Source organism: Accipiter gentilis, chromosome 8, assembly GCF_929443795.1.
Source record: "Accipiter gentilis chromosome 8, bAccGen1.1, whole genome shotgun sequence".
In the NCBI taxonomy this organism is placed as follows: Eukaryota; Metazoa; Chordata; class Aves; order Accipitriformes; family Accipitridae; genus Astur; species Astur gentilis.
Genome location: NC_064887.1, coordinates 44099808 through 44127480, shown reverse-complemented (window position 1 = coordinate 44127480; position 27673 = coordinate 44099808). Strand labels below are relative to the sequence as shown.

Sequence of the window (27673 nt, the reverse complement as noted above, 5' to 3'; positions counted from 1 at the left end):
CGCCCAGCGACGCGCAGCGGAGCACGACGGCGGCCGAATGCAGTCAAAAAACCAAAACCGCGGGTGAGGCGGTAAGGGGTGGAGAGAAAACGCTCGGAGGGCGGGGCAGAGGGCGGGGCTTATGGAGGGGGCGGGGCCGCCGTTGAGTCTGGGGGGAACGGGGGTGAAGGACCGGGCCCCCCGTCCCCCTTCTATTCCCTTAGGGCTGTGGGGCTGGGGACATGGGGAGGGAGCAGCACTGCGGGAGGAGGAAGAGGAGGAGGAGGGAGTTCCTGGTGAGGAAGAGCTGCAGCTGAGACCTGCCTAGTCTGTCCCTGCGTTTGTTCCCATTCCCTTGCGTTTTTAATTTTTTCCCCCTTCTTATTTTTTAATAAATTCGTGGGAAGAGGGCTTTAACATTTCAGCGCAAAAGTTGAATGTTTTCTTTTTTTTTTTTTAAAAGGGGGGGGGGGGGGAAGAGATGGGGAGAGATTGAGCCCCCTCCAAAATGAAGAAAAAGTGATTTTACAGTCAAAATCCCCAGATTTGCTTAAAGTTGCAACAGCCACAAAAGAACGCGGGTGTTCCATTTTAGCAAAAACCTCTCAAGCGGGGGGTTTCCCCTCAGTTCTCCCCGTGGATGTTGACAGGTGCCAGAGAGATTTCGGGGCCGGAGGGGGAGATAAAGTCTTTTATTTCTCAGGGTTGTTCCTTCCCTGGCTGAGTCCCTTGGGGCAACTCAGAAATGAGCCAGGGGCTCAGGCTTGGAAGTGTGCTGAAAATCCCACGCAGGGCTCGGTTCAAGCCTGGCCCGTTCCCCACGCTGCAGCTTTTGGGGGAGCAAGGGGTCCCCCTGGTCCTCGCCAGGGTCCCTGGCACCGGCGGCCAACGCTGCGACACTGCAGAGCTGGGCTTTTGGGGTTGCAAGGCTGCGGGGTTTTGGGGTTTCAGGGTGGCAGGGCTGTAGGGTGGTGGGGTTTGAGGGTTGTGGGGCTGGGGGGTTTTGGGGTCTCTGCACGGTGAGGTTGTGGGGTTTGGGGGTTTCTGGGTGGTGGGGCGGTGAGGTTGCGGGGTTTGGGGGTGGCGGGGCTGCGGGGTGCCCACCGGGCCGTGGCACCGGCCCCGCTTCCAGCAGGTGGCATCTCCGGGCCGGGTTTTGCTGCTCCGGCTGTTCCGGGCGATGGATCCGGCTGGGGAGAGGTTTGTGAAGCAGCTGAGGAGCCCTGGAAAGCCAAGGTCAGGGATGCTCCCTCGAGGGTCTCCGCTCCCTCGAGGGTCTCCCCTCCCCGTGCCTGCTGGTGGACGGAGCGTGGGGGCAGGGGATGGGGGCAGGGGACGGGGCTGCGGTGCCATAAACCAAGTGCCGGTGGGAAACGGTCGGGTAACGGCTCGGTAACCGGTCTGCAGCTTCTGGAAGGGCTTGGTCATAGCGTGGAAATTGCAACTGTGGGACAAATTTGCAGTCGTTTAGTCGCTGATTGATGATCCCAGATGTTGATAAGACATGTTAGCAATTATTTACAGCCGATGAGGAAACTGCTACCGAGTCCTGCAACTCCTTTCTACAGGAGGTGGGTCTAGACAACCTGGCGTGGGCCAGCCCCGGAGCCAGACAGAGCCCAGCTGCCTGCAGAGCAGAGCCTGCGGCTCTGGATGGGGCATTTCACACCCTGGGGGAAGTTCCCTTCCACGCTGAGGACGTGGATCCGTTTCTCCTTGCCCTGTTTCATGGTCGGAGAACAAGTTGCCACTTGATCAAGTGGGTGCCGGGTGCCTGTGGGATGGGGAGGGATGGATTCGGCTCCACTGACTTTGTCCCTCTGGAATTCCCTGACGCAGGAACTGCGGAAGCTGAACGTGGCAACACTCGTCGGGATGCAAATGGCAACGGATATTAATGCACGTGGAGATAAGGGCGGGCACGGCGGCCCGCAGCCTGCCGCCCCAACACCTCCAGCGCACAGCAGTCAAGAAGAGCCCCCCCACCCCGCCCTCCCAAGCCCCTCGGCTGATTGGGATGTGTTTGTGTAGGGAGAGGTGGCCCAGGGTGAGGACCCTCCGTTGCAGGACCACCTTGCCCCTGGGCTCGGGGAGCACAGGCAGGTAGAAAGCTCCTTGTTAGAGCTGCGGCTCTTCCAGCACTCAGTCCATGCCCCACAACCTGCAGCCTCTGGGCTCACGCAGTGCCCTGCCCAGACCTCGACCCTCTGCATCACTGATGCCGAGCATTGAGAGGGGATTCCACGTGAGAGCCCTTCTCCAGGGCTTGAGGTTCCTGCTGCCCCCAGGCAGCCCCGTGCCCTGCCTTTGGTCCTGGCCACAGGGGGCATGAGGGTGCCTGGGCAGACGCACCCCCTCTTTGCCGTCGCTCTGGCAGGGGCTGTGGACCCCGGGAATTGGGTTTCTGGACTTGGCTGTCCCCGGCCTGCCCGCTGCCTCCGAGGGAGCTGGATCTGGTCAGGAGCAAATTTGAGTCACCCTGGGAAGCCAGTGGCTGGGAAGATTTTCCCACGGTGCTGCAGAAAGAAGCAAACTGCACCCTCTTCCGAGAGGACTGACGAAGAGGTGACACCTCCCGAATGAGTATCGATTCATCGTTAGACAAAGCCTGTTCCCCAAGCAGCCAGGCGGGCAAAGCAGCCATCCCCACTCAGGGAAAGCGGAAGAGAAAGAGGGAGGGGTTTGGCCAAGGGCAGCGGAAAATATCCTGGGCCTGTCATTGTTCGAGGGGACGGGATGGGCTGGGAGGCTCCTCCGGCAGCTCTGAGTCGTGATCCCACCTGGGCTGTCCTGTGGATGGGGGGACATGACCCTCTGCAATCCTTGACCGGGTCTCACGCCAACCTAGCCTCTGTCACAAAACCTGCGGGTGTTTGGGAGCAGAGGCGGCGCGGAGCTGGTGGTCCCCGCTGGCAGCTGGGGCTTCACAGGAAAGGCAAAAAACCCTGGTGCTGCTCTGGACCACGCCGGTGTCAGGAGGAGGGGAGCGGCGGGTGCCACATGGGAACCATCCGAGGCCGTCGTGCCCTGCGCTGTGGTGCCCACTGGCCCCGGCGCAGGGAGTGTTCCCGGCAGCCCGTGTGGATGTGGCTGATGTTAGTCAAGGCCTGCTCCCGCGGCACCCGGTGCTGCCACTCGCATCGCCCGGGCCATGGGTGTTGGCGATGAGCTCACGTCCCGAGACATTACTTAATTCAGACAGTGCCACCGTGCCAGGCGCTGGTGGGGGGCGGCCGCAGGCTGCGGCGGTGCAGCCGCCGGCGGGCTCCGGCACAGGCGTGTGCGAGTGCGTGCACGCGCCCTGAGCGCGCGGTCTTGGCGGGTGCCAACGTGCCATACGGCCAGACTCGCCCCGTGGCACCAGCCGGGTGTGCGGGCACTGTGCCAGCTGCGCAGGGTCCGGTTCCCATCGCGCTCCCGTGGTCAGCACCGGGCAGAGGAGCCCATTGCCGGGGCCAGCCCCACGCCGGCGTGTCCTGCAGGGAGCTCTGAGGGCTCCAGGTAAATCCTGCCGGTTTGCTGGCACCAGATCTGCAGCGTGCAGATAAACCCCAGACATGCAGGTGTTGCTGCCCGCAGCCGTGGCATTGCACGGGCGTGTTGCCGATGGCGCTCCCCCTCCGTCGGCACCATGCTCATCGTGCTCTGCTGAAGCCTAGAGTCTCTGGCTTGTCGTGTTTCCTTTTGACGAGCACGGAGGGATGGACGGCGACACTTAAAAAAGGACCTGGCTTCCCCCTCTAGCCCCACATGTTCCTGCCTCCCCAGGGCTGGGGGCAGCCAGGGCTTTTGGCAGATCCTGGTGACATCGGGTGCAGCTTCCATCTCTGCTGCCAACTCCCTGGTGACTCGGGTAAGTCATTTTCTGAAAGGTCTTAGCCTCTGGGCCCTGTGCTCTCAAATAAAGCAGTTGCTATAGCTAAAGCCCACTCACTGCCTGGCTCTCCAGCCCCGGCCGTGCCAGGTGGGGGATCTGGGGGCAGCTCTGAGCCCGGGCTCCGTCCCAGGCTCTGCCTCAAGCCCTTGAAAGCACAAGCACCTCCTGGAGCCGGAGCAGCTTTCCAGCACGGTTCCTGCCAAGTGAGAATAACTGGTGCAGCTGGTCTCCCCGCTCCCCTCCACCCCACATTATATATAATTGCCTATTTTAATTAATAAATTGGAGGCCACTCAAAGGAAAGCGGCAAGATTTGTTACAAACACTGCAGGGATTGTCTGCCAGCCCCGAGCCAGTCATGTCACGGCGGATTTGAATCGGTCTCCCTTTGAATTCACTCACAGACAGATCAGGAGATTTACACCCCCCACCTCGTCTCCCTGAGCCTTGCACCTCCGGGCTGCAGGTCCGGATCCCACCCCGGCAGTTATCCGGCAGCTCCTGATAACCTGCGAGCAGCGGGCGCGGGCTGAGCCCCATCCTCGCCACCGCCATGCCAACCGGCTGCGAGGTCTAAGGGATGCTGGCAGCATGCGGTGTGCGGCTCTGATCTCCTGGATCCGGGATTTCACCAGCAGGCAGGGGCTGGCAGCTGCTGAGGCAGGGCAGTGGTGTGGCGGCGTAGTGCCCGTATCTCGTAGCACGAGCTGTCCCCGCTGTGCCGTCCCGGCGGGGAGCCCACCTGCCTCCGGCAGCAGCGATGGCATGGAGGCTCGGGGGAAGTTCAGAGTCTCAGGGGACTGTTTTCAGGCTCCACCAAAAATTTCCCTTTTCTTTTGCTTTTTTCTTTTTGGATTCTTTGCTTTTCTTACGCTTGATTTAAACCATTGTTTTTCAAGGGAAATTTTAATGTGAAAAACATGTTTTATTTTTCTACTAACTGCAAGCCTGGGCTATGTAAGCAGTCAAGCTCCTCATCTGACGAGGGCTGGGGGGTGGACGGGGGCTCCACGGGGGGACGTGCCCTGCAGCGGCTCTGCCCTTCGCTAGCTGAACCTCCGGCTGCTGAGAGCCAGGGACCGGGGTCCCGCGGGGCTGCCAGGCTGGCGGGGCTGGGATGCCCCAGCCCAGCTCAGCTCAGCCTCGGCCACAGCGGCTGTCGTCATCGCAGCTCGTAGCAGAAACCTCCTCCTCTCAGCAAGGGCTGGTGCTGTGAGGTCAGACTGCGGGAACGGCGTCAGCCCGCTGGCATCCGTGGACCTGTGCAGGATCAGCCCCCCCAGTGGCTCTGTTGGATCGCTTCTCCTGCGACTCAGAGGGGCCAGGCTGGGCCCTCGGCGGGAGGGTTACCATCAGCCCTTGCTTACCCCACAGCCTGCGCCCCACTGTGCAGGATAGCTGCTTGCCTTCGCTTTCCCAAACACGCTGCCCTCATCCTGGGCAGCGCTGCCCCAGCCACCGTTGGGAGCCCCGGGCTCGTGGTGCTCTGGAGTCCTGCACCTGCATCCTGCACCATCGTCCATCGGACTGACAGCAGGATGCGGCTGCAGATGCTGCGTCTGGTGATGCAGGCAATGGGCAGAACGAGGCCGGCGTCTCCCACCCCTTCCCGAGCCGAGCTCTGTCCCTGATGAGTGCTGGGTTATGGTGGCATGCTGCTCCAGGAGCACTCTGGAGAAGACCCCCTGAGCAAGAAGGTGGAAGAAATATCCTTAGGTGCCATGGGACTCTGCATCCTCTGTCTGGCCGCTATCAGAGGAGGGCGGCCAGCAGCCTGGCTGTCCCGTCCGGCTAACCAGCACGTTGCTCCCAGACCAAAGAATCAGCAGAGCAGACACTGCCCTTCCCAGTGCCGCTCTGCCTCCTCCAGCAGCACCTCTCCGCAGCCTCTCCGAGGAGCCAGAGAGGCTTTAATGACCCAGGAGGTTTTACCGACTCTCAGCTCCTCTGGACCCAGTTCAGCCCCACACGATTTCATTACGTTTTACGGCGCTGCCAGCTCTTCCCTCAAGGCTCGGTTTGGCCCTTCCTTCCACCGCGGCAGAGGAAGCATTTACACTGGGGAAACCGCACGGCCGGCACAGCCGCTGACTCATGGCTTGTTTACACGGTGTGCCCGTGAAAGTTACTCAGAGAAGTGTCACGCGTGGCAGAGCCCAGCCACGCGAGCCCAGAGACACGGCAGCCGCCACAGCTCCTGCGGGGACAGTCACAGAAAGCACGGCTGAGCCGGTGCTCCCAAGGAGGTGCCAGGCACAGAGGCGATTCCTGCTGCAGCTTCCCCACAGATGCTTGGAGCATCCTCCTCCTCTGCCCCTGTGGGATGAAGGACCCGATTTGCTCACAGCATTGTCCTCACACCTGCCCCAGCACCTTCCTGGGGGATGGATATGCACCGCTGCTGTTCCCTCCGCATGCATGTACACGGGTGGTTTTCCTGCATCATCTTCCTCGTGAAAGTGTTCCCTGCTTGGAGTAGGAGGTGGAAGCACTTGGTGCTGTGGGGAGCAACCCTGGCAGCAGCGTGGGGCTGTGTGGGGCTGGGCGGCAGCGGGGAGCCCCGCTCTCCTTCCTCCCCGGCCAGAGCCGTGTCCTGGGCACAGCCGGTGCCTTCCCACTCTGCTTGTGGTGCGCCCGGGTCGGCCTGGACCCCGGCAGGTGACCCGTGGCTTGCGCAGGCATTCGGGGCTGCTGAGACGCAGCCTTGCTGGCCATAGTGGAGCCCTGCCGACCCCTCACCTCTGCTCCCCCCCCCCCCCCGCGCCCACCCCCTGCGAGGCTCAGCCAGCCATGTGGGCAACAAGATCGTTTTGTAAGGATCTCATTAAGGCGGCTATAAATCTGTGTGTGCACAGACAGGAGAGATGGAAACCAGAGCCAACTGCAGGCCATAGACAAGAGACATCTGTTCTTTCACTGAGAGGGGAAACACGCTTCGTCAGACACGGCTCCTTCTCCTGGGCCGGGCAGCAGGGTCCTGTGGGACAGGATGGGATGGGATGGGACAGAACAGGACATCCCTGCTGCCTTCTGGCTCTGGCCGCTGCTTTCCTGCGTCCCAGCCTTCCCGATCCCCACTCCACGCTGCTTGCACCTCCTGGCTCCATGCTCTGGCATTTTCCTGGCAAGGGCAGAACCCAGAGCGCCTTCCATCCAACATGGGGCAGAGCTGGGGACGCCAGAACCAAAGATGCTTGGAAGAGAAGAGGTGTTGGGCGAGTGCAGCTCTTGCTGAGGGCAGCCAAAACCCTGGAGAGCGGGAGGATGGCACTGAGGAGGGGAGAAGGAGCAAACCCACCCTGGGATGATGCTCCCTGCAGCTCTGGGCCCTGCAGAGCACAGGGCGATGCCAGGTGCCAGCAGCAGGATGGGGGTCTGGGTCTCCCCCCCAGGCCCCCCCCAAAGGCCCAGCTGGGACCGACCACCCCAAGGGAGAGGTCTGGAGGGGGAGAGGGCCCCGAGCAGCAGCAGCAGCAATGAGGTCAGGGAGCAGCTCACACTCGGACGAAACCAGAGAGCCGAGAGCCATCCTGATGGACTCACTGGCTGGGTGTGCGGAGGGGGTGCGGGCACCAGAACAGATCCAGGCTTTAATTAAGCCTTTGACACAGTGCCTGGTGAAATCTTACCTGAGTAATGAAATCCAATTGCCTGAGATATGAGCACTTTTACAATACACTGAAAACTGGCAGGGAGATCATCGGCAAATGGCAGGGAGTCAGGCCGGGGGGGCTGCAGGAAGGGGCAGCGGGTGCCACATCATTTAACCTCTTTCCTGCTGGCAGCCTGGAAGCCAAGGTAAAGGTTAAGGTAAAGGTGCGTTAATTAACTGCCCGGTTGATGCTGCATTAGGAGACAGAGCCACGAGCCCAGCGGGGAGGGGAAAGACACGCTGCAAGAAGCCGTCTCGCGAGTCCAGGCGTTTGCAGGGTGCAGTTGGGGTGGCGGAAAGGCATTAGCAGGAGGGATCTGAGTTTGATCAGGAGTAAAACAGGCCGGGTGATCAGATTTGGAGGGGCAGGTCTTGGGAAGATATGCAAGCCTCCCACCCCCTTGCCCTCCCCACACGCAAACTCTCCCGCCCTGCCCTCCTTCATCTGCAGAAGTGGAAGTGTCCCAGGAACATGAAACGATTACTCGGCGAGGAGAATCCAGCTCAGCATTTCTTGGCATTTGTTCACGGCTTTTCATCTTCAAAGCTCCTTGCAAACATTAGCTAACTAATCCCTGCAACCCTCCTGTGAGATAGTGCAGGATCAAGCAGAGGAGCATTATCTCGCCACAGCAGATGGGGAAACTGAGGCACAGAGCGGTGACGCTGCTGCCCCGGGGCGCAGGGCGAAGCTACGTGTCAGCGCTGGGGGTGGAGTGTGGCCAGCCAGGCCATCGAGGTGCGGATCACACCGCTCCGCCACTCTCTCCCCAACGCCAGTGATGCAGCCGTGAGCCATAAGCATCTCTCCGATTTACCCGGCTGGAGCCATACGGACACGGTGGAGAAAATCCAGCCCCAGGGTCAGAACTGCTGGCAGCAGCCCCGCATCTTGAAGGGCAGCTCCCCACCACTGCAGAGGGGCCCTGTGCTGAGGGGCTGCAGAGCCGGTGCCATCCACAGCACCAGGGCCGTGCCTTCAGCTCACGTCTCGCACCGGCAACTCGCCACGTGCTCCGAGGGATGCTTGTGCAGGGGGAGACTGAGGCTCGGGTCTAGCTTTGCCCGGTTCCCGCTTGCTGGGTTCACACTGTGCTCTAGTGCTGACCCTCGGCAGATCTCGAGCTGGCCCTGCTGCACCGAGCGCAGGTCCCGTCCCAGGGGTATCTGGGATCCTGCGGCCCCACAGCTACGCCTGAGCTCGGGGAGCGCCTCGGGCTGCGGAGCCCCCGGCCAGCAGCCCTGCTCCTCCCCACGGGTGCTGCTGGGGTGTTTGGCAGCATCTCTGCTTGCATGGGAGAAACTCGTGCATCCCGCTGCGACGGGGAGCGTACCGGGGCCGGGATTGCTTCGCTCAGAGGGGGAAACGGCAACCAAAAGACATCCAAGGACCCGCCCAACGTCTGCCAGCGGATCCAGGCCATCAGTATGAAACTTCTGCTCTTTTGCCTGTGCCCTGACCCTGGGCTCTGTGAGAAACACTTCTCAGTTGAATGTCTTGTTGCAAATTGCAGCTCTAATTGGTTTAGCAGAGTTTAATTAGCCTGAACTGATGGGAGAGGCGAGATTCCCTCCTTAAAGGAGCCCAGCAGCTCAGGAGGAGAATGAAGTAGCCAGAGTTTGGGGCGGGAGGATGGTTGGCTCTTGAACCTCAGCCTGAAATCTTGCTGCAGCCCGAACCGTAGCGGGACGCCGCCTGACCCAGCACAATGCCAGCACCCAGACGGAAAGGTCAGATGTGAGGCTGCCATTCACCGCGGCTGCAAAGAGCTCCTTTGTCCCGGCTCCAGCTCCTCCGGCTGCCCCCAGCCCCCTGCCCATGGGCTCCTTTGATTCTCCTCGGGTGCCGCTGCCACGGCAGGGCTGGTTTCCCCGTGGTTCCCGGCCTAGCTCCTCTCCCCCCTCACTCCGCGGGTGCTGCTGGGGCTCGGTTCCTGCCCGGGCCGTTCGTGGGAGCGGGGAAGCAGCATCACCCCGCATGCGGCAGACTGGTTGGTGGAGTTTTGCTCCCAGCTTTGCTTGAGAACCAGCCTTGGCCCCCGCCTGAGGCGTGACGGTGGGCACGTCGCTTCCCCGCCCCGCGGCAGGATGGCGCTTCCCAGGGCTGCCGGAGCCCCAGCCTGGGCAGGGGGTGAGCAGAGCCCCCGGAACACCTTTGCAGGGCGGCCTCAGCAGGGCTCCGAGCCCCCCGGGCACCAGCAGGCCTCTGCGAGGCAGCGCCGAGTTACGCCGGCTCGGGGGAAGGAGCCCGACCCGCTTCCCTCCCGGCCTCCAGGCTCCTCCTGCCCCACGTCAGGCGGAGCGGGAGCCCGGCTGCTCCCTTCCAGATGCTGCTCCAGAGCGAGGTCCGACTCCTTCCCTGCCAGAGCCGGCCGGTTGTGCAACCCTGCTCGCAGCCAGGGAAAATCCCTTCCTGGCCTCTGCAAGCTCCTCTTGCATCCTGGAGCATGTGAGTGAGTGCATCACCACCCGCTCGCTCATTGAAATCCAGCTCGGGGATTTGGCTCCCCAGCCCTCTGCCCTTACATGGGCAATCGCTCCGAGACCAGCAGTGCGAGCCAGGGGTCACGCTGGCCCCGAACAGGGACGGGGGCAGAAGCAGCACTGCCCAGCCCAGGGCCAGCACCACGCCAGGAGCCTACACAGCCGGGGGCTGCCGGCTCCGTCCTTCCCCCCGGCACAGCAAAGCCTTCACCATCCCTGGTGGCAGGGCTTCCCGCTCCTTACACAACACCGTCCAGAGGTGCCGTGGCTCTGCGGGGCCCGAGGGCTGCTCCACTGAACCCCTGCAGTTTACACCAATGCCACCTGGAGTAAGCCCAGCCCTCCCCATTCCCGTCCCCTCCCTGGGGGTGCAGGGGGCTGTGTGGGGAGAAGGGGAGGAAGATCCACCTTGGTGGACGGCCAGCCCGCTGCTCTTCCCTGGGACCCATCCTTAGGACAGAGGGAGGGATGGGGATGTGGCGGTGCCAGCGGACACAACCGCTCTGCCTGCGCTGGCTGCTGGCATCACACCCTGCTCCCCCCCCAGCCATGGGACCGGGGCTGCTCTGTGTCTCCCTGGACCAAAGCTGCATCCAGCCTCATCCCGCGCCAAAGCGAGCTGCTCATGCTGTGCTGGCACCGGCTTGAAGCGAGTAGGCTGCTGTCGGGCCGGAGGGGTGGTGCAAGGTCCCCGGGGCCGGGGCCCCTCTCCTGAAAGAGCCCGGCTCAGTTCTGCTGAAACCATGACCTCAGCTGAGGCCAGTGCAAAGGGTAAAACGTTCCTCAGCTGCACGGCTGGGAGATGGACACAGTTCACGGGGCTGGAGAAGGCCCCTGGGCGGCAGCAGGAGGAGTGGGGATAGGCAGAGCCAGTGTCCCCAGTGGTCTGCCCGGGGAGGGGGGTGACAGATGGGGGGCCCTGACTGCACCCCGACCATCCTTGCAGACAGTGGGTGATCTCTTTGCGGTGGCATCAAGCAGGGAGCGAGGCCAAGCAAAGTCACGGAGCCTGACCTGCCTTGCGCTGGCCTCCTTGCAGCCCCGCTGCCTACCCCAGTCCTGCCGGGAACCCCCCAAAGCCTTGCAGCGCTGGCAGAGCCGTGGTTCCCCGGCCCAGGCCGGGCTGTGCGGGGTCCAGCACATGTTCGGGAGCCAGGACGACAGAGCAGCCCTCGCGGCGATGGGGACGTGCGGGAGGGCAGTGACAGTGTATGCTGTGGGGGGTACGTCCCCCCAGCTCTTCTCCTTCCCCTCCTCACCTCGCATGGCTCGCCCAGGCAAGGGCTCGCGCGGCTCGAGGCAGCGGGACCCAGCGATGCCTCAGTTTCCCTGCTGGCGCAGTGTGGGTGATGCCGGGCTGCCGGCGGTGCTGCGCTGGTGTGTAGGGGGCAAAGATGAAAGGGGCCGCATGACACAGACCTTACCGTAACTCTGCTGCCAGACGGGGCTGCTGCGGGGAGGAGGAGGAGGAGGAGGAGGAGGGCGGCGGGAGGAAGCAGACAGAGGGTTCACGCGAGGATGGGTGGGTAGGGAAGGAGCCACGTGCGGGAAGGGCAGGATCGGGCAGGGGGGCTGCTCTGGGCAGCATCCAGGCCCCAGCGGTCCCCCACGCCTCGGGGTCTGCCGGGACACATCCCTGCTCTCTCTACCCCGGTCCCTGCTCCGCTGCTGGGCTCTGCCGCCTCTGCGCCCCGAGCACGGGGGGGCACCCCTAAACCTTCCCCTCCCCACCTCCATCCCAGTGCGGTCCAGCTGCGGGGTGCCGGCCCCTGCCCTCCCCCGGGGGAACGCACGGACACATCCCCACCGCGACACCCCCACCCTCGCCCGCCCGGCACCCACAGGCGGTGACGAGCAGACCCTCGCCGCCCCCCGCCCCGCTCTCACCGACACCCCCGCACCCCCCGCTTGTCCCCCAACTCACAGCCCCCCCATCCCCTCGCCCCCACCACTTTGCCCCCCAACTTCCACCCCCGCCCCGCTGCCCCCGCCCCCGGCCGCGGCCCCCCCGCCGCCGCCGCCGCCGCCCCGCCCGGTGATTCACGCCGCCCCGCCGCTTTATAGCGCCGCCGGCCCCGCCGCCGCCTCACAGGCAACAGGTCGCCGGAGCGTCCCGGCCCCGTCCCGGCCCGTCCCGCCGCCCCGGCCCGGCCATGCCGCTGCGGCTGGCGCTCTGCCTGCTCGCCCTCTGCAGCCCCGCCGCTGCGCACGGTAAGTGCCGCCCGGGGCGGTGCGGGGGGGGTGTCCCGGTGGCGTGGGGTTTTGGGGGGGCGGGGGCCGCACCGGGGTAGCCTCTCCCGCCGGGGCCACCCCGCCCGCCCGCTCCGCCCGGCGCCCCGGGCCGTCGGTGCCGCCGCTCCCCGCCGCGCCCGGCCCGGCCCCGCCGGCAGGTGCTTGGGGCGGCCCGGCCCGGGGTCTCGGCGCCGTTACCCCGCTCCGCCCCCCCCCCGCCGGACACCGCTGTCGTCGTCGTCGTTCCCTCCCGGCAGCCGCCGCCCCGGCCGGGGGGGGGTGCTGTCCGCGGGGCCGGGCTGTCGGTGGCAGAAACCCGTTTTACCGGGAGGCGCGTGGGTGCCGGGCGCGGGCGGAGCAGCGGCTGCTGTCCGGTGCCCGGCAGTGCCGCTCGGGTGGCCCCCGGTGCCCGGCTTGTCCCTCCAGCACGCTCGGTCCCGGGGCTGCCGCGGCGGAAGCCAGCGCCCGGGGTCCCGCACGGCCCCGCTGCCACGTCCCGTATCGTGGCAGTGCCGGTGCCCGACCCCCGCACCCCGGCGTGCCCTGGGGTGGGGGCGACCGGCGCAACAGCCCGGCCGGCCCCGCCAGCCCCCCGCAGAGCTGCCGGGACGGCTGCCCGGGAGGTGGCGGGGGGGGGGGGGGGGGGGTGTCCCTCTTTCTCCCCGGGCTGCGAGGGGGGAGCGGGAGAGCCGCGCCGCGGAGCTTTGCGAGCCGGGTGGGAAGAGCTGGGAACGGCGGCCGGTTCTTGATCTGGGTGTGGAGTTTGCAGCTTGAACCCCTCCCGGTTCAGCTGACCGTGCTGGCAGCTCTTGCGGGTGCTTGGGAGGCGTCCGGGCTTTTTGGTAGCTGTTCCCTCGCAGGGGAGCCGTCCTGGCACCCAGGCTGTCCGGGACCACGGTCCAGGGCTCCAGCAGCCCTTCCCAGGGCTGCCGAGCCGTGGCTACCGGTGTCCGTTCTCCCGTAGCAGTGCTGGCGTTTCCGTCTTCCCCATCATGCGATGCCCTGTGTCCCCATCGCTCCCTGCCAGCGTGGGCAGGAGCCGTCCGTGCTCCCTGGATAGCAGCAGGTCAGGATGCCCCGAAGCCGGGGGAGGCTCCCACGAGGCCCCTCGTGCTGCTGTGGGCACCAGGATCATGTTTGGCATCGCCCCAGCCTGCGGGATTTCTGCTTGCTGCTTCGCAGGGTCGAGTACAAGTGCTGCAAGGCCCCAGGCAGGGACATGCCGTGTCCCCCTGGCCAGAGCCCGGGTCCTCCGGCTGCGCTGAGCATGGGAGCGCCGCGCCCTTGTGGCTGAAGCACCGGGGAAACCCTGAGGATGGGGCGCCCCAAGAACCCCGTGCTGGCCCCTATGGCCCAACGACCACCTTGCTCCACTTGCAGGGTGGGAGGGCTCTGTCCCCCTGCCCAGGGTGTGTTGCTTGTCGGCATCCCTGCACCCCAGCGTGGCTCAGGCGGCGGTGGGTGCCCCGCTGCTGCCAGCCAGGGGTGCACCCCAGAGACCGAACGTGTGGACAGGTTGTGCGTGGATCCGTCCCACTGCAGGTGGGATCACCCTGCACGTGGCTGTACCCACGGGCAACAGTTGTGGGGCAAGCATGGTACAAAGCCAGGACACAATTCCCAGGGAGCTTGGTACTGTGGAGGAATTGGGGCCACAGGGTGTTGTAAAGGAAAAATGGGCTTGGAAAAGCAACTGGACAAATCCGTGGAGGATAAGCCCACCGTTGGCAGAGGTGTATTGGCCTGGCTGATGCTTCCAGAGGAGTCCAGGCCCCTGGTTCCCGCAGCCTGAGGGTTTGCTCCATCCATGGCTGCCCTGCAGAGCTGTTGCTGGCTGCAGCTGGGCTGGGAGCCCCACATGCTTTTGGCTGAACCAAAATTGGGTGCATGGGAGGGAGTGGGAGGTCACCTGGGGTCTGAGGCAGGTGCTGACTCTGCTTTGGGGCAGGGTGAATCCCTGCTTTGAAGGGGAGCCACTCCAGCCTGGTACCAGCAGGATCCGTCCCTTCCCCCATCCCTCCCTCACATCTTTAGCCGTTTAACAAACCTCAAACGCAGCTAATGAGAGCATAAACCCAAATAAGCGTCAGAAGAGGCTGGTTTGCAGAGGCGGAAATTGCAAAGGAATCACTCACAAAAAAAAAAAGTAACTGATTTGCTCGTGGGGTTAAGGAACAAACAGGCTTTTGACTCAGACAGATCCGATGCCGCTGGGCTGGCCCCATCCCAAGGGCTGTGTCAAGTGCCCTGTTCTCCAGCCGGTGGCTCAGATGCTCCTCGCAGAGGCCGTGGGTGTCAGGACCTGACGCCATGGGGATGGTCCCTGTCCATCTGTGGGGCCGCTGGTGCACACAGGGGGATCCAGCCCTCGCAGCGTGGGCGCCCACCGGCCCCACCCTGCCTGACTCCCTGGGCTGAAGCCTCCCCTCTGTGGGGTCAGGCGGAAATTAGGCAGGGAGACCAGGGCAAGGGGGTAAGCTGCAAGCCCAGACCCTGGTCTGCTGCCTGGGCATCTTCCAGGGCATCTCTTGTGAGTGCTGAGATAACTGGTACATCCCTGCGGTTCCAGTGCTGGGTTTGGAGCCTGTCGGCCAGGGAGCCGGGCTGCCAGCAGCCCAGGGCGTTAGGGCAGCAGCATGGGCACAGAGCTGCCGTGCTGTGCCAGGAGCTCATGGGGACGCCTGCTCTGGGACAGCGCTTGTGCCACAGGAGTGGTGGGAGCCAGCACAGAGCATCTTTAGGTTCCCCAACTCATCCCATGCCAGCCCTTCCCAGGCACTGGTGCAGTCCCTGTGCCTCTGCCCATGGGTAGCCCGGCCAGGGTTTCGCTGCCCTTTGCGCGGTGGCGCAGTGCAGTGGGGAACCCTCACCCTCTGCCCTCTCTGCAGGTGGGATCTGCTGGCTGCAGCAGGGGAAGGAGGCCAAGTGCACCATGATCCTGAAGACGGGAGTGACGTGGGAGGAATGCTGTGCCAATGGCAACGTGGACGTGGCCTGGTCTAATTACACCTACCCGGGCAACAAGATCAGCCTGCTGGGCTTCCTGGGGCTGGTGACCTGCCACCCCTGCAAAGGTAAGTGTGGCTGTGGGGCAAGTGGGCTGCTGTGGGGCTGAGCTCTGATCAGGGAGGGTGCTCGGAGCCTGCAGCTCCAGGTGAAGCAGCAGCGATGGGGCTGGGCTGCCCCTCACCAGGCAGGGCTCTCCAGTGCCCTCCTGGGCTGTTCCAGACAGCCCAGGGACCCCAGAGACTGCTGACCCCATGCTCCTGCTGCTGTGGCTCCAGGATGGATGCTGCCATGGGGCCAGGGCTTGCGGGACACCTTCCATCCCCCAGCACCTCGTGTTTTGTGTGTATTTTTGTTCTCCCTGTGGAGTGGGGTGCGTGACCTGGGTCTTGGCTGGGCAGCCCAAGTGCGAGGAGCCGAGCTGGGGCTCCCCGTTCCCAGGTTAACTCTGCTGTGGCTGGGGCCTCCCGCCCCTCCCCTCGCCAGGTCTGCTCAAAGGAAAACTTCTTAAGTTTGGTTTTTTGGTTCTTTTTGTTTTGTTTTTTTTTTTTTTTAAGGAAAAAAGATCTATTTCTTTCCCTCTGCTCCCCCTTCCTCCTCCCAGCCTGTGTGTGAAATGGCTTTATGTAACGGGCAGTTCCAGAAGTGGAAACTCTCCAGCTGTGAGTTCCAGCCCCACCAGATGTTTTGGCGTGCGCCAGAGGCGCGGATCCCCTAGTCGCACTTGCGTGGCTGTGTGAGAACATGCTCGAGGACCTGCTGACCGCAGTAGGCAGGAGCAGGTCTTTGAAAGGTCATGTAGTTATTTGCTTAAAGGGGGGAAAAAGTGGTTCTTAACAAGACAGCTTCTTCCAGCCCCTCTGCACCCCCTGGCACTGCCACCCTGGTTGCTCCTCAGCCCTGTCCTGGCGTGGCTGGGGGTTGCACCCTCTGCCAGCTGAAACCTGAGTGAGGTTCTGGCCCTGGCTTTCTGCCCCATCTCTCACCATGGGCTTGACCCTGCGGTGACTGGGCAGGCTGGCCCCACTCAGCGGGTGCCAGTAGCACCGGGACCCTCTCCAGGGGCTGGCTGGGGAGCACGGCTCCCCTGTGGCTCATCCCAGGGGTCTGCCCTCTCCTCTGCAGGGAGACTGGGGGACATGGGGGACTGTCAGTGGCCACAGACTACAGTGGAGGCTGTGGTTTCTGGAGATCATTGGGGTCTGGGAGCAGGACCTTTACTGAAACCACTGGAAAGCCTGGCCAGCACGTAGACCACAACTCCCCACCCTTCAGAAAGCCCCTGCCTGTCCCATCCAGATGGAGCTGGTGCTGCTCCCCACCGGGCTCCAGTGAGCCGGAGGCCTTGGAAAAGGGAGGATAAGACGAGCTGCGCTCCCGCTCCCTGGGCTCGTGGGGCTGGGAGAGGTTACTCCAGGATAAAGTGGGCTGCAGCCACCAGCCCTGCGCCAGCAGCCGGGGCGGCTGAGCCCCGAGGGAAGGTGCTGGCCAGACCCCGGGGGCTCTGCAATGGGTCTCCAGTGAGGAGGTGAAATTCCTGGCTCCAGCTGCTGGGGACACGGTGTCCCCCCCAGGGACCCAGCGCAGGGCGGGAGAGCCAGGCTGCAGGGTCGGGGTCATGGGCAGATGGTCCGACTACCTCCCTCCCTTGCTGAGACAGTCCGGACATGGCTGGACCCTGCTGTGCCGGCGGCAGCATTCCCGAGTGGAGGGTGACAAGGGTCCCATTTGCTCCGGCAGCCCTGGGTCATGGGGCCATGCCCCTCCGTCCTGGGGTCTTGTTACTGTGGCTCTCTGCAAAGATGCTGCCGGGGCTCAGCCTGCTGCTCTCCCCTTCCCTTGGACAGGCCCCAGCTATGGAAATCAGGGAGCAAACTGGGAAACTATCTCCCACCAGGGAATTTCCCCTGGGGAGAGCCGGGCCAAGCAGACAGGGAATTTCCCCCTCCTCCTCACCCCCACTGTCTCCCAAAGTGACCCCTCTCCCACAGGGAAAATCCCCATCTGTACTTCCCAAGAGCTCCCAGCACACACCCTGTCTGCGGGGATCCCTCCTGCCTGGGGGTGAATCCCTGTCTTGGGATGTTTCTCAGTCCTGCCCACCCTTCCTCCCTGCAGGTGCTGAGGGGTCCCTGCATCCACAGGCAGCCCCACACCCCCCAACTCCCAGCATTGTCCGCGTCCCAGGGTGTGAAGGGTCCCTATGGGTTGAGGGCTATGTGCGTGCTTTGTGGGGGCAAGGGGCTTCCCACCGCCCCAGCCAGAGCCCCCATCCCTGCCTTGGGCTAGGTGCTGACCCCTTTGCCTCTCCCTGCGGAGGCAGCAGCGTCTGGGACAGGCCCCTTCTCGGAGCCGGCGGCCCCTCTCTGTCCCCGCCGGCGTGGGCACAGCCCCGGAGCAGCTCCGGGCGCTGGCGGGACCCTCTGAACCCAGGCCCTGTGCTGGCCAGGAGGCGACCCGGGGGACAAAGCAGGCAGCTGTCTGGGGATCTGCGCTCGCTGCTGCGTCCCGCTCTTGTGTTCAAGTCACGGAGGCCCGGAGCAAAACAGGGCTGGGTATTGTCTGGTGGAAGCGGCGTTCTTGATTGCCCAGACAACTCGCGAAGCCCAGTTCCTTCTGGAGGAGCTGGGGCCTTGCAGAGATAGATTTTCCATTGCACAAGAAAAAGAAATGTCTCCTTCCAAAAAAAAAAAAAAAAAAAACCAACATAGAAATGAGTTAGCTGGTGCTGAGTGGAGGGCCGGGGCTCTGGCTGGGGCGAGTGCTGGATGATCGTGCTGAGCTCCAGCCAAGGACCTGCTCCTTGGCGGAGCTGAGCAGATCCAGATGCTGCTCAGGGCAGCTCGGCATCGAGCGTGCGTGTTGTGACTCCGGGAGGGATTCTGGACCCCGAGGGCTGATGCTGGCCCTGTCCTGGTCGGTGCCACCCTGTGTGGCCGTGGGGCCAGGGTGCCAGCCAGGCTGGGCAGGATGGATCCTTCCCTCGTGGTGGGCAGCCGGTGCTGTGTCCTCACGTGCCGCTCCCCTCTGTCCCCAGAGAGCTGCGAGGGGGTGGTGTGCGGCCCCGACAAGGTCTGCAAGATGAAGCACGGGCGTCCCCAGTGCGCCTGTGCCCCCGACTGCTCCAGCCTGCCCCGCAAGCTGCAGGTCTGCGGCTCCGACGGCTACACCTACCGAGACGAGTGTGACCTGCTGACGGCCAAGTGCAGAGACCACCCCGACCTCGAAGTGATGTACCAGGGCAAATGCAAAAGTAGGTCTGGTCGTGACCAACACCCCCACCCCCCACCCCCCACCCCGGCCCCACTTCGTCCTGTCCCCTGTGGCTCTCATGTTCCCAGCTCCGCGTGGGACTGGTCCAAGCTGCGCCCCTGTGTAAAGAGGTGAACGGCAGCATGGCTCCCCGGACTGAGGTGCTCTCCAGCTCTCCTGGTGCACCGCAAGCCGCTCTGGTGTGGAGAAGGGTCACCCTGCTGTGTTGTGCTAGTGTGTCCGGGCGCATCCTCCCCTCTCCTTCCCGGGAAGCCGGATCTCCCCCATTCTCCCTGCCACAGGCAGCGTGTCCCAGGGAGGAGCCGTCCATGCAGCCGGCTGCACCAGCATGACATGGAGGGTTTCTAACCGGTGCCTGGCCCTGGCTGTGCCCAGGGAGGGAAGGTCTGTCCCAGCTCAGGGCTTCGCCTGCGGCACGTGGTGCTCTGTGCACGGTGAGGGCGCATTGCTCCTCAGCCAGGCCAGTGCTGATGGGTGCCAGTGGCCCCTGGCCCGTGGGGGAGTCGCATCTCCTCAGCATTGCCCTCACTACGCTCGGAGCTGGCACCCACCCGGCTGGCAGCCCAGGGCCCGCCTGTGATGCCGACACGGCCTGTCAGTGCAACAGGGGTTTAGCCTCGCCGCGGGCTGAGGAATAACAGTCCGTAAAATGTCACTTACAAACATCAAGCCCCGATTTTTGTTTTGTTAAAGAGAGCAGCAATCCTCCTTGCCCTGCCAAGAACTGTCAGAATTATTATGATTATTTTTGCCAGCCCTTCTCTCTGAAATGCTTTGCCTGTCAAGCTCTGGACTGCACAGGGAAATGTGGGGCAAGAAATGTGAGTTGCGAGCTGGGAGTTGCAGATGCCAAATCTCCTTCCAATCCAGCAGGGAAAGAGAGGAAGGCGGAGGGACGGCGTTGCAAAGTGTTTACGGTGTCCGGGGAGTGCTGCGGGTCCTGCCGTGCCCCCACTGCTGCCGCGGGGTTGTGCTGGGACAGGGATGGGGGGGCCACGGGGCCGGCAGGCTATGCAGACCCTGGGGTTTTGCTGGCAGATGGGGGGGTGCCCAAGCCCCCTGCTCTGCGCTAGCCCGGCAGAGCTCTGTGCAGGGCCTGATCCTGTCCCCGCAGGCTCCCACCGCCCCCGTGCACCCTCGCTCGCAAGGCTGGGCCAGGTCCAGGGTGACCCTGCCCTTCCCTTCTTGCCGGGGCGTGCACGGCGTGGCGGCTGCCAGCCTGGCCAGAGTGGACGCCGCTCCCCCTGCCAAGGCACCTGCGTGGGGCCGCTCACAGCGGCCAGGTCCCACCGCACCAAGCTGGGCTCAGCCCCACGCGCTCGGGCTCTCCAGCTGGACGTCAGCTCCCCCCCCCCGCTCCCCGTGCAGCGAGGCTCCGGCCGGGGCTGTGCCCAAGGGCTGCGGGGCCACGCGGTCCCTCGCACCTGGGACATTGGCCCCTGCCAGCTCCTGTCCTCAGGAGCGGTGGTGATGGGGGAGCTTGGGACCCTCCAGCCCCCAACTCCACTCCGACCCCCAGTAGCTAAAGGTGGGAGGGGGCCTGAGCTGCCTGGGTTTCTCTGGGAGGGGATGCCCGCTGCCCACCTGGGTCGGAGGAGCCATGGGAGGAGGACGGCCATCCCTGGCTCACCCTGGCCGGGGAGGCTCAGCCGCGGCTGCGTGTGCTTCCCCGCAGAGTCCTGCTCCAGCGTGGTGTGCCCTGGCACCCACACCTGCGTGGTGGACCAGACGGGCAGCGCCCACTGCGTGATGTGCCGGACGGCTCCCTGCCCCGAGCCCACCAGCCTGGACCATGCCCTCTGCGGCAACAACAATGTCACCTACCCGTCGGCGTGCCACCTCCGGCGGGCCACCTGCCACCGCGGCCGCTCCATCGGCGTGCGTCACTACGGGAGCTGCTCGGGTGAGCGGGGCGATCCGGGGGCGGGCGGTGGGGGGAGCGGGCTCGGGCCCCCAGCACCTGGCCCTCCCTCACACCCCCCTCACCGCTCTCCCCCTGTCCTGCTCCATTTCCAGCTGTGGCCAAATTCTCCCCAGAGACGGACAACGCGGAAGAGAACTACGTGTGAATCCTCCCTCGCCGCGAGGCCGGACCCAGGAGACAGGGGCATTATGTGTATATTGTACAAACCATATACCTGATATTTATTAAGATAAAAAGATCCTTATTTATACCTGTGTATGTTATGCAGTCGCAGGGGGTCCGATTCTCGGTCCTGCCAGCTGGGAAGCAGGGGAGGGGGCTCCCAGCCTGCACGGTGGAGTGATGCTGAGCTGTGCCAGGGATGCTCCGGTGCATGCCCGGTGCCCAGCAGAGCTCTCCGCTGGCCAGCACCCGCTCCCGGCGCTCGTACAGCCCTTCCTTGCGGCCAGCACAACGCTGAGGGGGTGTCCGTGCTGCAGCGCGTTGGGCCCCCCCACGTGTCCTTGGCCAGCAGCCCTGGGCCTATTTATTTTTGGATTGAATTCTCGGTACTCTGCTGACGTTTCTGGCCGGGACCTTGAGGTCTAGAGGGAATCTGTGCTTTTGCTTTCCCCGGAGGGGCTCAGCCCCAGCTGCCAGCGGCAGGAAAGGCAGCACGGCACTGCATCAGATTGGAGATAGATAGATATATATTTTTATATATATATATATATAAAAAATATATATATGTATGTTATTTTCTCCTAAAGTTTTAGCATGTGTATGTTAAAACAGATTTTAGTTTAGGTTTTCCTGGGCCCGTTCAGACCAGGCTCCCACCCATCTTTGGAGGCAATGCCGGTGCCCAGAGGGCTGGTGCGATGGCGGCCAGGCAGCGCTGCCCACCATGGGCCATGGCAGCCCTGACCGGGGGGCACGACCGACCCACCCAGCCCACTGCTGCTGTAGGTGTCCCTGCCCGGGGGCCAGCCTGCCCAGAGCCCTCTTCATCCCTCCCTGCCAAAACCACTTTGAAAGCAGCTGTGACTGCCGGGAGACCTGGGGGTCCACAGTTCCCGGAGGCATTTCCAGGGCTGGTGCTGGGTGAAGCAGCCACGCGGTGCCCCGGGACGGTGCTCGGCTCCAGATCCCACTGCAGAGCTGCCGTGGGGGTGTGGGGCCGGGGTGGCCGTGGGGAGCACAGCTTGGTGGAGGGGGACAGGAGAGGGGCGATGGCCCTGCCTGCCCGACCCCGGGGACCCCCGGTCCAGCTCCCCCTGGGCTGCGCAGCCCTGGCCCCCACCCCCTGCTCTGTTGACACCGTCTGTATTTATTTTTACTTCTCTCATTTTGTGTGTTGTCACCTGTGTAAATACCATCTCATCTCTGACACCAAGACGCTATTGCCTTTATATAAATATCATATATATATTATATATATAAAAATACCCTATTTTCTATTTTTGTATGATTGCATTCTGATTCCTGAGGCAGATGCTATGGGAACATATACATTTCCTATTTGGTATTGTTAGGGACATTTTATGGCTGTGTTACAATTTGGATTATTATTAAAAAAAGAATAAACAGTGCTGCGGGTCCAACTTTGTTCAGGAGGTTCTGGGGCTGCAGGGGGCGGCTGTGTCCCCTGGGGCTGTTTCCCACGGGGCTGTGCTACCTGCAGCATTGCTGCTTGCCCCCTCACAGGGGGTCTGGGGGTCAAGGCAGGCGTGGGCAGAGGGACGTGGGGGCACCTGGGGTGGGAGAGCCCCCAGAAGCAGGTAAGAAGCTTGGCCCTGGTCCTGGGCTGCGTCTGCTTCAGCTTTGGCACTGGGGTTTTTCCAGCCCAGCTGAGGCCGCTCTCTGCAGCGGGAGGAAAGGGGAGAGCGAGGAAGAGCAAACAGCAACCAGCAACGCAGATAAATCTGTTCCCAATATCAGGCCGTGCCATGAGGGTTTGGTATTTCACAAAACAATTCCTGCCATTAATTGGGTCCTGATGTGCGATGCTTCCCTGGCGGTGGGAGCCCGGGCGGCAGCCTGCGGCTTGGCGCTCTGAGCTCAACGGGAGCTACTGACGGTTCCCCCTCGGCCGTGTCCCCTGTGCCAGGGTCCACCATGGCACAGCCCCCAGACCCTGCTGAGCCTCGCTCCCCAGCCTGGGCCTGGCTCAGGACCCGCCGTGTGGATGGGCTCCCGCACAGCCCCGACAGTAGCGGGGGGCTCCTGTGGCCAGGCTGGCTCTGAGAGAGACACCCCCCCCCCCGGACCTGGGTGGGGGGTTTACACAGGGGAAACTGAGGCACCGTGAAGCGGGGAGGGGGAAACGAGACCTTTGCTCCTGGCCGGCACCCAGCACCCTCAGCCCTCCCTGTGGTCTGGGAGGGAGCTGAGCATTGTGTGGGATCTGACCCAGGCTGCAGACTGGTTTGAGCCTGGGCGTCTCGTGCACCCCAGAGCTGCGCTGAGCCCGGCCGGGTACTGCTGCCAGGCAGTGGCATCTCAACCCAGGGTGGGCACGGAGCGAGCTCTCCTGCAGCCCCTCTCTCCCCGCCCAGATCAGCGATGCACACCCCCCCCCCCCCCCTTTTGGGGATGGGTGTAAAGAAGTTGCCAAAACACTGCCCAGGACTTTCCCTGGTGCCAGCGTTTGCCACATGTGGTGGTGTGTGGCCTGGGTTTCTCTACAGCCCGCCCGCAGCGCCTTCCTCCCCGAGGCAGCTCGCCATCTTCCGCCTGCCCCAGCCAGAGGGTTTGGCCCCCGAAGCGCCTGGCGCGCTGCCCTGTGCCAAGTCCACGGGCACAGGCTGCGGCAGCGACGTCAGCTCCTGCCGATGAGCGGGAGATTTCGGCTTCCAAAACACGGCTGTGAGTCAGGCGCCTCCTTCCCACCGGTTTTTGGGTGGTCTGGGACAAGCCGGGACAGGCGTCGGCTCTCCAGGCTTCCCAGCAGCATGCAGAAGCCCCAGGGCTGGCAGCCCTGCCCCAGCATCCTGGGGGGGTCTGCCCCACACTGCCACTGCAGGGAGCCAATGGGGATTTGGGGCTTCCTTGGAGGCTGGCAGCCTGGCAGGGGTCTGTTCTCTGCTGGGTGTCCCCCGGTGTCCCCAAGGCCACCAAAGCCCACGGCTGTGTCCCCCTCACCCCATGCGAAGCCCCGCAGCGGGGAGCTGGGATCGCGACAGGAGGGGATGGGGCAGCATGCTGCAGCGGGGCGCAGCCAAAGCCCCTGGGCTCCCCAGCACGGGGACCACGGGGACCGCAGAGGTGAGGGTGCTTTCTGGGGACCTCTCGGCACACTGGCCTAGCCCTGGCCTTCATTCTCTCCGGCCGAGGCCCCAAGGGCACTGAGATGGCCTGTGCCAGACGCTGCGGTCGGCTGCAGCCTCCTGCGGAATCCCCTGGGCAGGGAGGGCGGCTGCACCCCGCGGCCACGGCGTGCCAGCAATTTGCAGATAAAACAAACAACCAGGAGCAGGGAATGTCTGGGTCTGTCCCCGGAGACGGCCGTGACGCTGGGCAAAGCCGCATGCTGTGTTGCATGTCTCAGCTGAGACCCAGCAGCACGTGTCCGCCCGGCCGGCATGGGCAGCTCCCGACCCCTGCGCCCGCAGCCACCCAGCTCCCTCTGGGACGAGCATCCATCTGCGCGCCCGAGCGTGCTGGGGAGGCGGGTGAGGCTCTAGACAGGATCCCTGCGGGCTCTGCCAGCGCAGCCGGGCGGCTGGGAGCCCATCTGCCCCCGGGAGGTGTCTGTGGTTCCCCTGTTTGGGGGGTCCCGTAGCATGGTGGGGAGGGTGCGGTGTGGGACGGGATGGGACAAGATGAGACGGAATGGGATGAGACAGGGTGGGATAGGATGGGATGGGATGGGATGGGATGGGATGGGATGGGATGGGGAGCCCCACCCCAGTGGGAAGATAGCTCCAGCGCATCTGGGATGCTCTGTGGGATGGCAGCGCCTGGATGAGGGTCCTGGCTCCTCTGGGACAGGGCCTAGTCATGAGCAGGGGCTGGTGCTTGCCTCCTTCCTCCTGCACCCCCTGCTCCATCCACCCCAGCCCAGGACAAGCCAGGGGGGTCTTGCTGGGGACCGGAGTGCAATGGGGAGCAGTGACAGAGCCAGAGAGGGCATCCTGGTGGGGCAGGGGAAGGACAGGAGAGGGGAAAGCTGGGGAAAACCACCCCCCCCATTGAGATGGGCAGCAGCCTCCTGGGCAGTGCGGGGTTAGGGATCAGTCAGCCCTCCCGGACTCAGCTGCCCACCAAAGGGGGCTAAAACGCTGGCCCAGGCTCTGCTGGCTCCCAGGGCAGGTGGGTCTCCGTCTCCGTCTTGGTCTTGGTCTCCCCATCACGTCCCTGGGGCCGGATCAGGGTGGGCCGGGGCTGATGGGGGGCAAGGGTCCCTGGAGCTCCTGCCTACCCCAGAACCAGGGCTGTGGCCCCTCTGTAAGGTGGGGGGGGAGTAGGGTAGGTGGAGGGAAGGTGAATGGACGGAGGGCTGGGACCAGGTTTTATTGAGGAAGGCAAATGTTGCTTCTTGCAAGAGGCAGAGCGAGGTGCTGGGGCTTCTTGTACAGCTTGGGGGGACGAGTCTCCCCTCGCCAATAGGCAGAGTCGGTCTCCTGCCCTGCCCTGGGTTGAGGAGTCCTGAGCATCAGCTCCCAAACCCCCTCCGAGCTGGGAGGACCTGGGACTCCTGGCCCTCTTCTCCCCTCCTGGGAGCTGCCAGACAGCCAAGACACCTCAGACCCTCTCCCCGCAGCCCGTCTGCCCCCGAGACCCCCTTCCAGGCCTGGCTAGGGCTTCGGCTGCCCCTTCTGATGGTGTTGCCTTTGCACGATGCGATGCACCCAGTCAATGTAGTTGGAGATCTTGGTGTAGATATCAGGGTACCGGCGGTCCCCACATCTCTTCCCAGAGAAGGAGACGATGCCATAAACCTTTTTGTTGAAGATCAGGGGTCCCCCAGAGTCACCCTGCAAAGCAAGGGGGTGGGAGGGAGACTAGCGGATCTCCTGGAGGGGGATGGCTGGGGGGCACGGGGCCGGAGTGCACTCACTGAGCAGATGCCCTGCAGCGTGGTGGTGTGGCTGGCCGCGCACAGCATGTTGGTCGAGACCCTGCCCCTCCACAGCGTTCGGCACAGGCTCCGCTTGGTGATAGTGGTGCTGGTCTCCATCAGCTCAGTGGGCTGGTCGCCAGAGCTGGAGATGTCCCCCCAGCCCGCCACGTAGCAGACAGTGCCGGGATTCAGGTCGACTTGCGGTGAGGGCAGGTGGGCCAGCTTCACGTACTCGTTCAGCGTGGCCGACGTGTTCAGCTGGGCGGGGAGCCAGGGGCGCAGGTGGCTTCCCTGCTGGGGCAGAGCCCCCCAGCTGCTCCTGCCTGGGGACCCCGACCCCCCCGCACCCCATCACGCGCCCGCCCCAACCCTGCCCTTCCCTCTTCAGGGGCTGAGCCCCCCGCACTGGTCCCAGCCTGCTCTAGAGACTGGCTGCCCGGGAGCGGAGGGGGCTGCTGTCCCAGCCGGGGTCGGTGTGTCCCCGGCCACCTCCATCGCACCCCGCGGCGCGGTCCCGCTTCTCCGGAGAAGCACTGACACCTAGTGTCGGCTCGGGCCCTCGTGGGCCTCTCCCTCCTGCGCCTCGCGGGGCGTGGGGCACCCCTTCTCCCTCCTGCGCCCCACGGGGCACGGGCCACCTCACCTCCCGGCCGGCGGGAGCCCACGACGCCCCGGTGGGCAGGTCCGCGACGGCCAGCGACGCGTGCGGGACTCACCTTGAGCAGGCGGATGTCGTTGTCCCCCGAGTAGGGGTCGTAGTACAGGTGGGCGACGGACTTGTCGACGCTGAAGATCTGCTGGGACTCCTCGGGCTCTTCCAGCCTGTGGGCGCCCAGCACCACGCGCACCGAGGGGCTGCGCCTGCGACAGAGGGGCCCTGAGCGGGCGCTGCCGTGGCTGGGGGTGATCGGGGATGGGGAGAAGGGGGCTGGCAAGGTGGGCTCCAGGGGAGCACAGGCGGGCGGGAGGGGGGTTGCTCCAGGACTGCGTAACCCCCTGGGATGGGAATAGCTGTTTGAAGGGGGCCGCGCCGTGTCCCCGGGTGGACGGGAGGTGCGTGCGCTGCGTGGGAGCATGGCTTACCCGGGAACGAGGCAGTGGGCTGCTGTCATCACCCACATGGGCCACACCAGGAAGCCCCCGCAGATGTGCTCCCCGTTCATCTGGATGGAGGCAATGAAGGGCCAGGAGTGGGGTGCCGCCGCCTTTCCCCCGATGATCCGGCTCCCCTGGGTGCCTGGTGGGTTGGTGGGTGCAAGCGGTCACCAGCTGCCAGGGAGTCCCAGCACGGCTCTTGCCCGTGTCTGTCCTGCTCCTGGCTGTGTGTCCCAAGCACCCCAGCACTACCCACAGGCACCAGGGAGCAGCCGAGCATCAGCTCTGGCCGAGGAGGGCTGAGTGTGGCAGGGCAAAGGCTCCCCTGCACGGTGGTGCTCTGGCTCGGGGTCTCCATCTCCCGTCCTGGCTGTGCGACCAGCCCTGCAGCCCTCTCGGCTCCAGCTCTCCCATTACCTGCTGAGGCCAGTGCTGGGAGCAGGATGGTGCCTCCCAGGCTGAGGATGAACATTCCAGCCATGACCATGCTGGTGCAGAGCAGACCACTGCCGCCTCCTCTGGGGCCACTCAGGGGTGGGGGTGCTTAAATAACTCTGGAGGCTGAGCCTCCGCCTGGGTGCCAGCAGATATCTCCCTCCTGCTTCCTCCTCTCCGGGTGCTGCTGCCTTGTGCAATTGCTGTGGGGTGGGGGGCACTGGCAGTGCAATGCTGTATCGGGGGTAGATGCAGAGTTGCAGCTTCTCCCAAAGCAACAGCTTGCTGGAAGAAGAGCAGACAGGGGCAGGAAGAGAGAAAGCAGAGCGGCTTCCCAACCCAGTCCTGACTGTGCCTTGAGCTAATTAGGATGAAACCCCTCTCCTCTTGGCAGAGAGGTGGGAGCAGCAGGGCCCCACCGCATCCCAGCACACATCCCAGGACACCTCCCAGGATGTGGCAGTGTCCCCGGGGCTGGCTGGCAGCCTGGCTGCTGTGGGTCACGCAGGGGACTGTGCTGTGCTCGGACCCGACGCATCTTTCGGCCCCTCCAGAGACTGCCTGGCTCTGGGATGGTGCTGCGGGCGGGGGGCAGTTTGCCCCCCACCTTGGTCTGCATCCCCTCTGGGGTGCAAGAAAGGCTGCATGCAGGGTGTACCGGGGTGAGGGTGT

General features: G+C 64.2%; 2 protein-coding genes across 2 annotated transcripts; one reads left to right on the top strand and one right to left on the bottom strand.

Annotated features, from left to right (window-relative positions):
- The first annotated feature begins 12075 nt into the window (after nucleotides 1-12075).
- On the top strand, nucleotides 12076-21953 carry FSTL3 (follistatin like 3). The gene is made up of 5 exons (XM_049807946.1): nucleotides 12076-12203; nucleotides 15113-15298; nucleotides 18268-18483; nucleotides 20179-20406; nucleotides 20520-21953. The coding sequence occupies exons 1-5, from the start codon at nucleotides 12146-12148 to the stop codon at nucleotides 20570-20572; spliced, it is 741 nt and encodes a 246-aa protein (XP_049663903.1). The 5' UTR covers nucleotides 12076-12145; the 3' UTR covers nucleotides 20573-21953.
- Nucleotides 21954-25205: 3252 nt separating this feature from the next.
- PRSS57 (serine protease 57) lies at nucleotides 25206-27064 on the bottom strand. The gene is made up of 5 exons (XM_049807945.1): nucleotides 26984-27064; nucleotides 26555-26708; nucleotides 26188-26332; nucleotides 25469-25729; nucleotides 25206-25385 (listed from the first exon to the last, which is right to left on the bottom strand). Exons 1-5 carry the CDS (start codon nucleotides 27051-27053, stop codon nucleotides 25206-25208), a joined length of 810 nt encoding a protein of 269 aa, XP_049663902.1. The 5' UTR covers nucleotides 27054-27064.
- Between the last annotated feature and the right edge of the window lie 609 nt (nucleotides 27065-27673).

What these genes read in the sequence shown, in the direction of transcription:
- FSTL3 (XM_049807946.1), top strand. Translation starts at nt 12,146, where the DNA reads ATGCCGCTGCGGCTGGCGCTCTGCCTGCTCGCCCTCTGCAGCCCCGCC. An exon ending in GACCTGCCACCCCTGCAAAG is followed by an intron (nt 15,299 to 18,267) that starts GTAAGTGTGGCT and finishes CTCTGTCCCCAG; the next exon opens with AGAGCTGCGAGGGGGTGGTG. An exon ending in TCACTACGGGAGCTGCTCGG is followed by an intron (nt 20,407 to 20,519) that starts GTGAGCGGGGCG and finishes CTCCATTTCCAG; the next exon opens with CTGTGGCCAAATTCTCCCCA.
- PRSS57 (XM_049807945.1), bottom strand. Translation starts at nt 27,053, where the DNA reads ATGGTCATGGCTGGAATGTTCATCCTCAGCCTGGGAGGCACCATCCTG. An exon ending in CCCAGCACTGGCCTCAGCAG is followed by an intron (nt 26,709 to 26,983) that starts GTAATGGGAGAG and finishes CCAACCCACCAG; the next exon opens with GCACCCAGGGGAGCCGGATC. An exon ending in CGCTGCAGGGCATCTGCTCA is followed by an intron (nt 25,386 to 25,468) that starts GTGAGTGCACTC and finishes CTTGCTTTGCAG; the next exon opens with GGTGACTCTGGGGGACCCCT.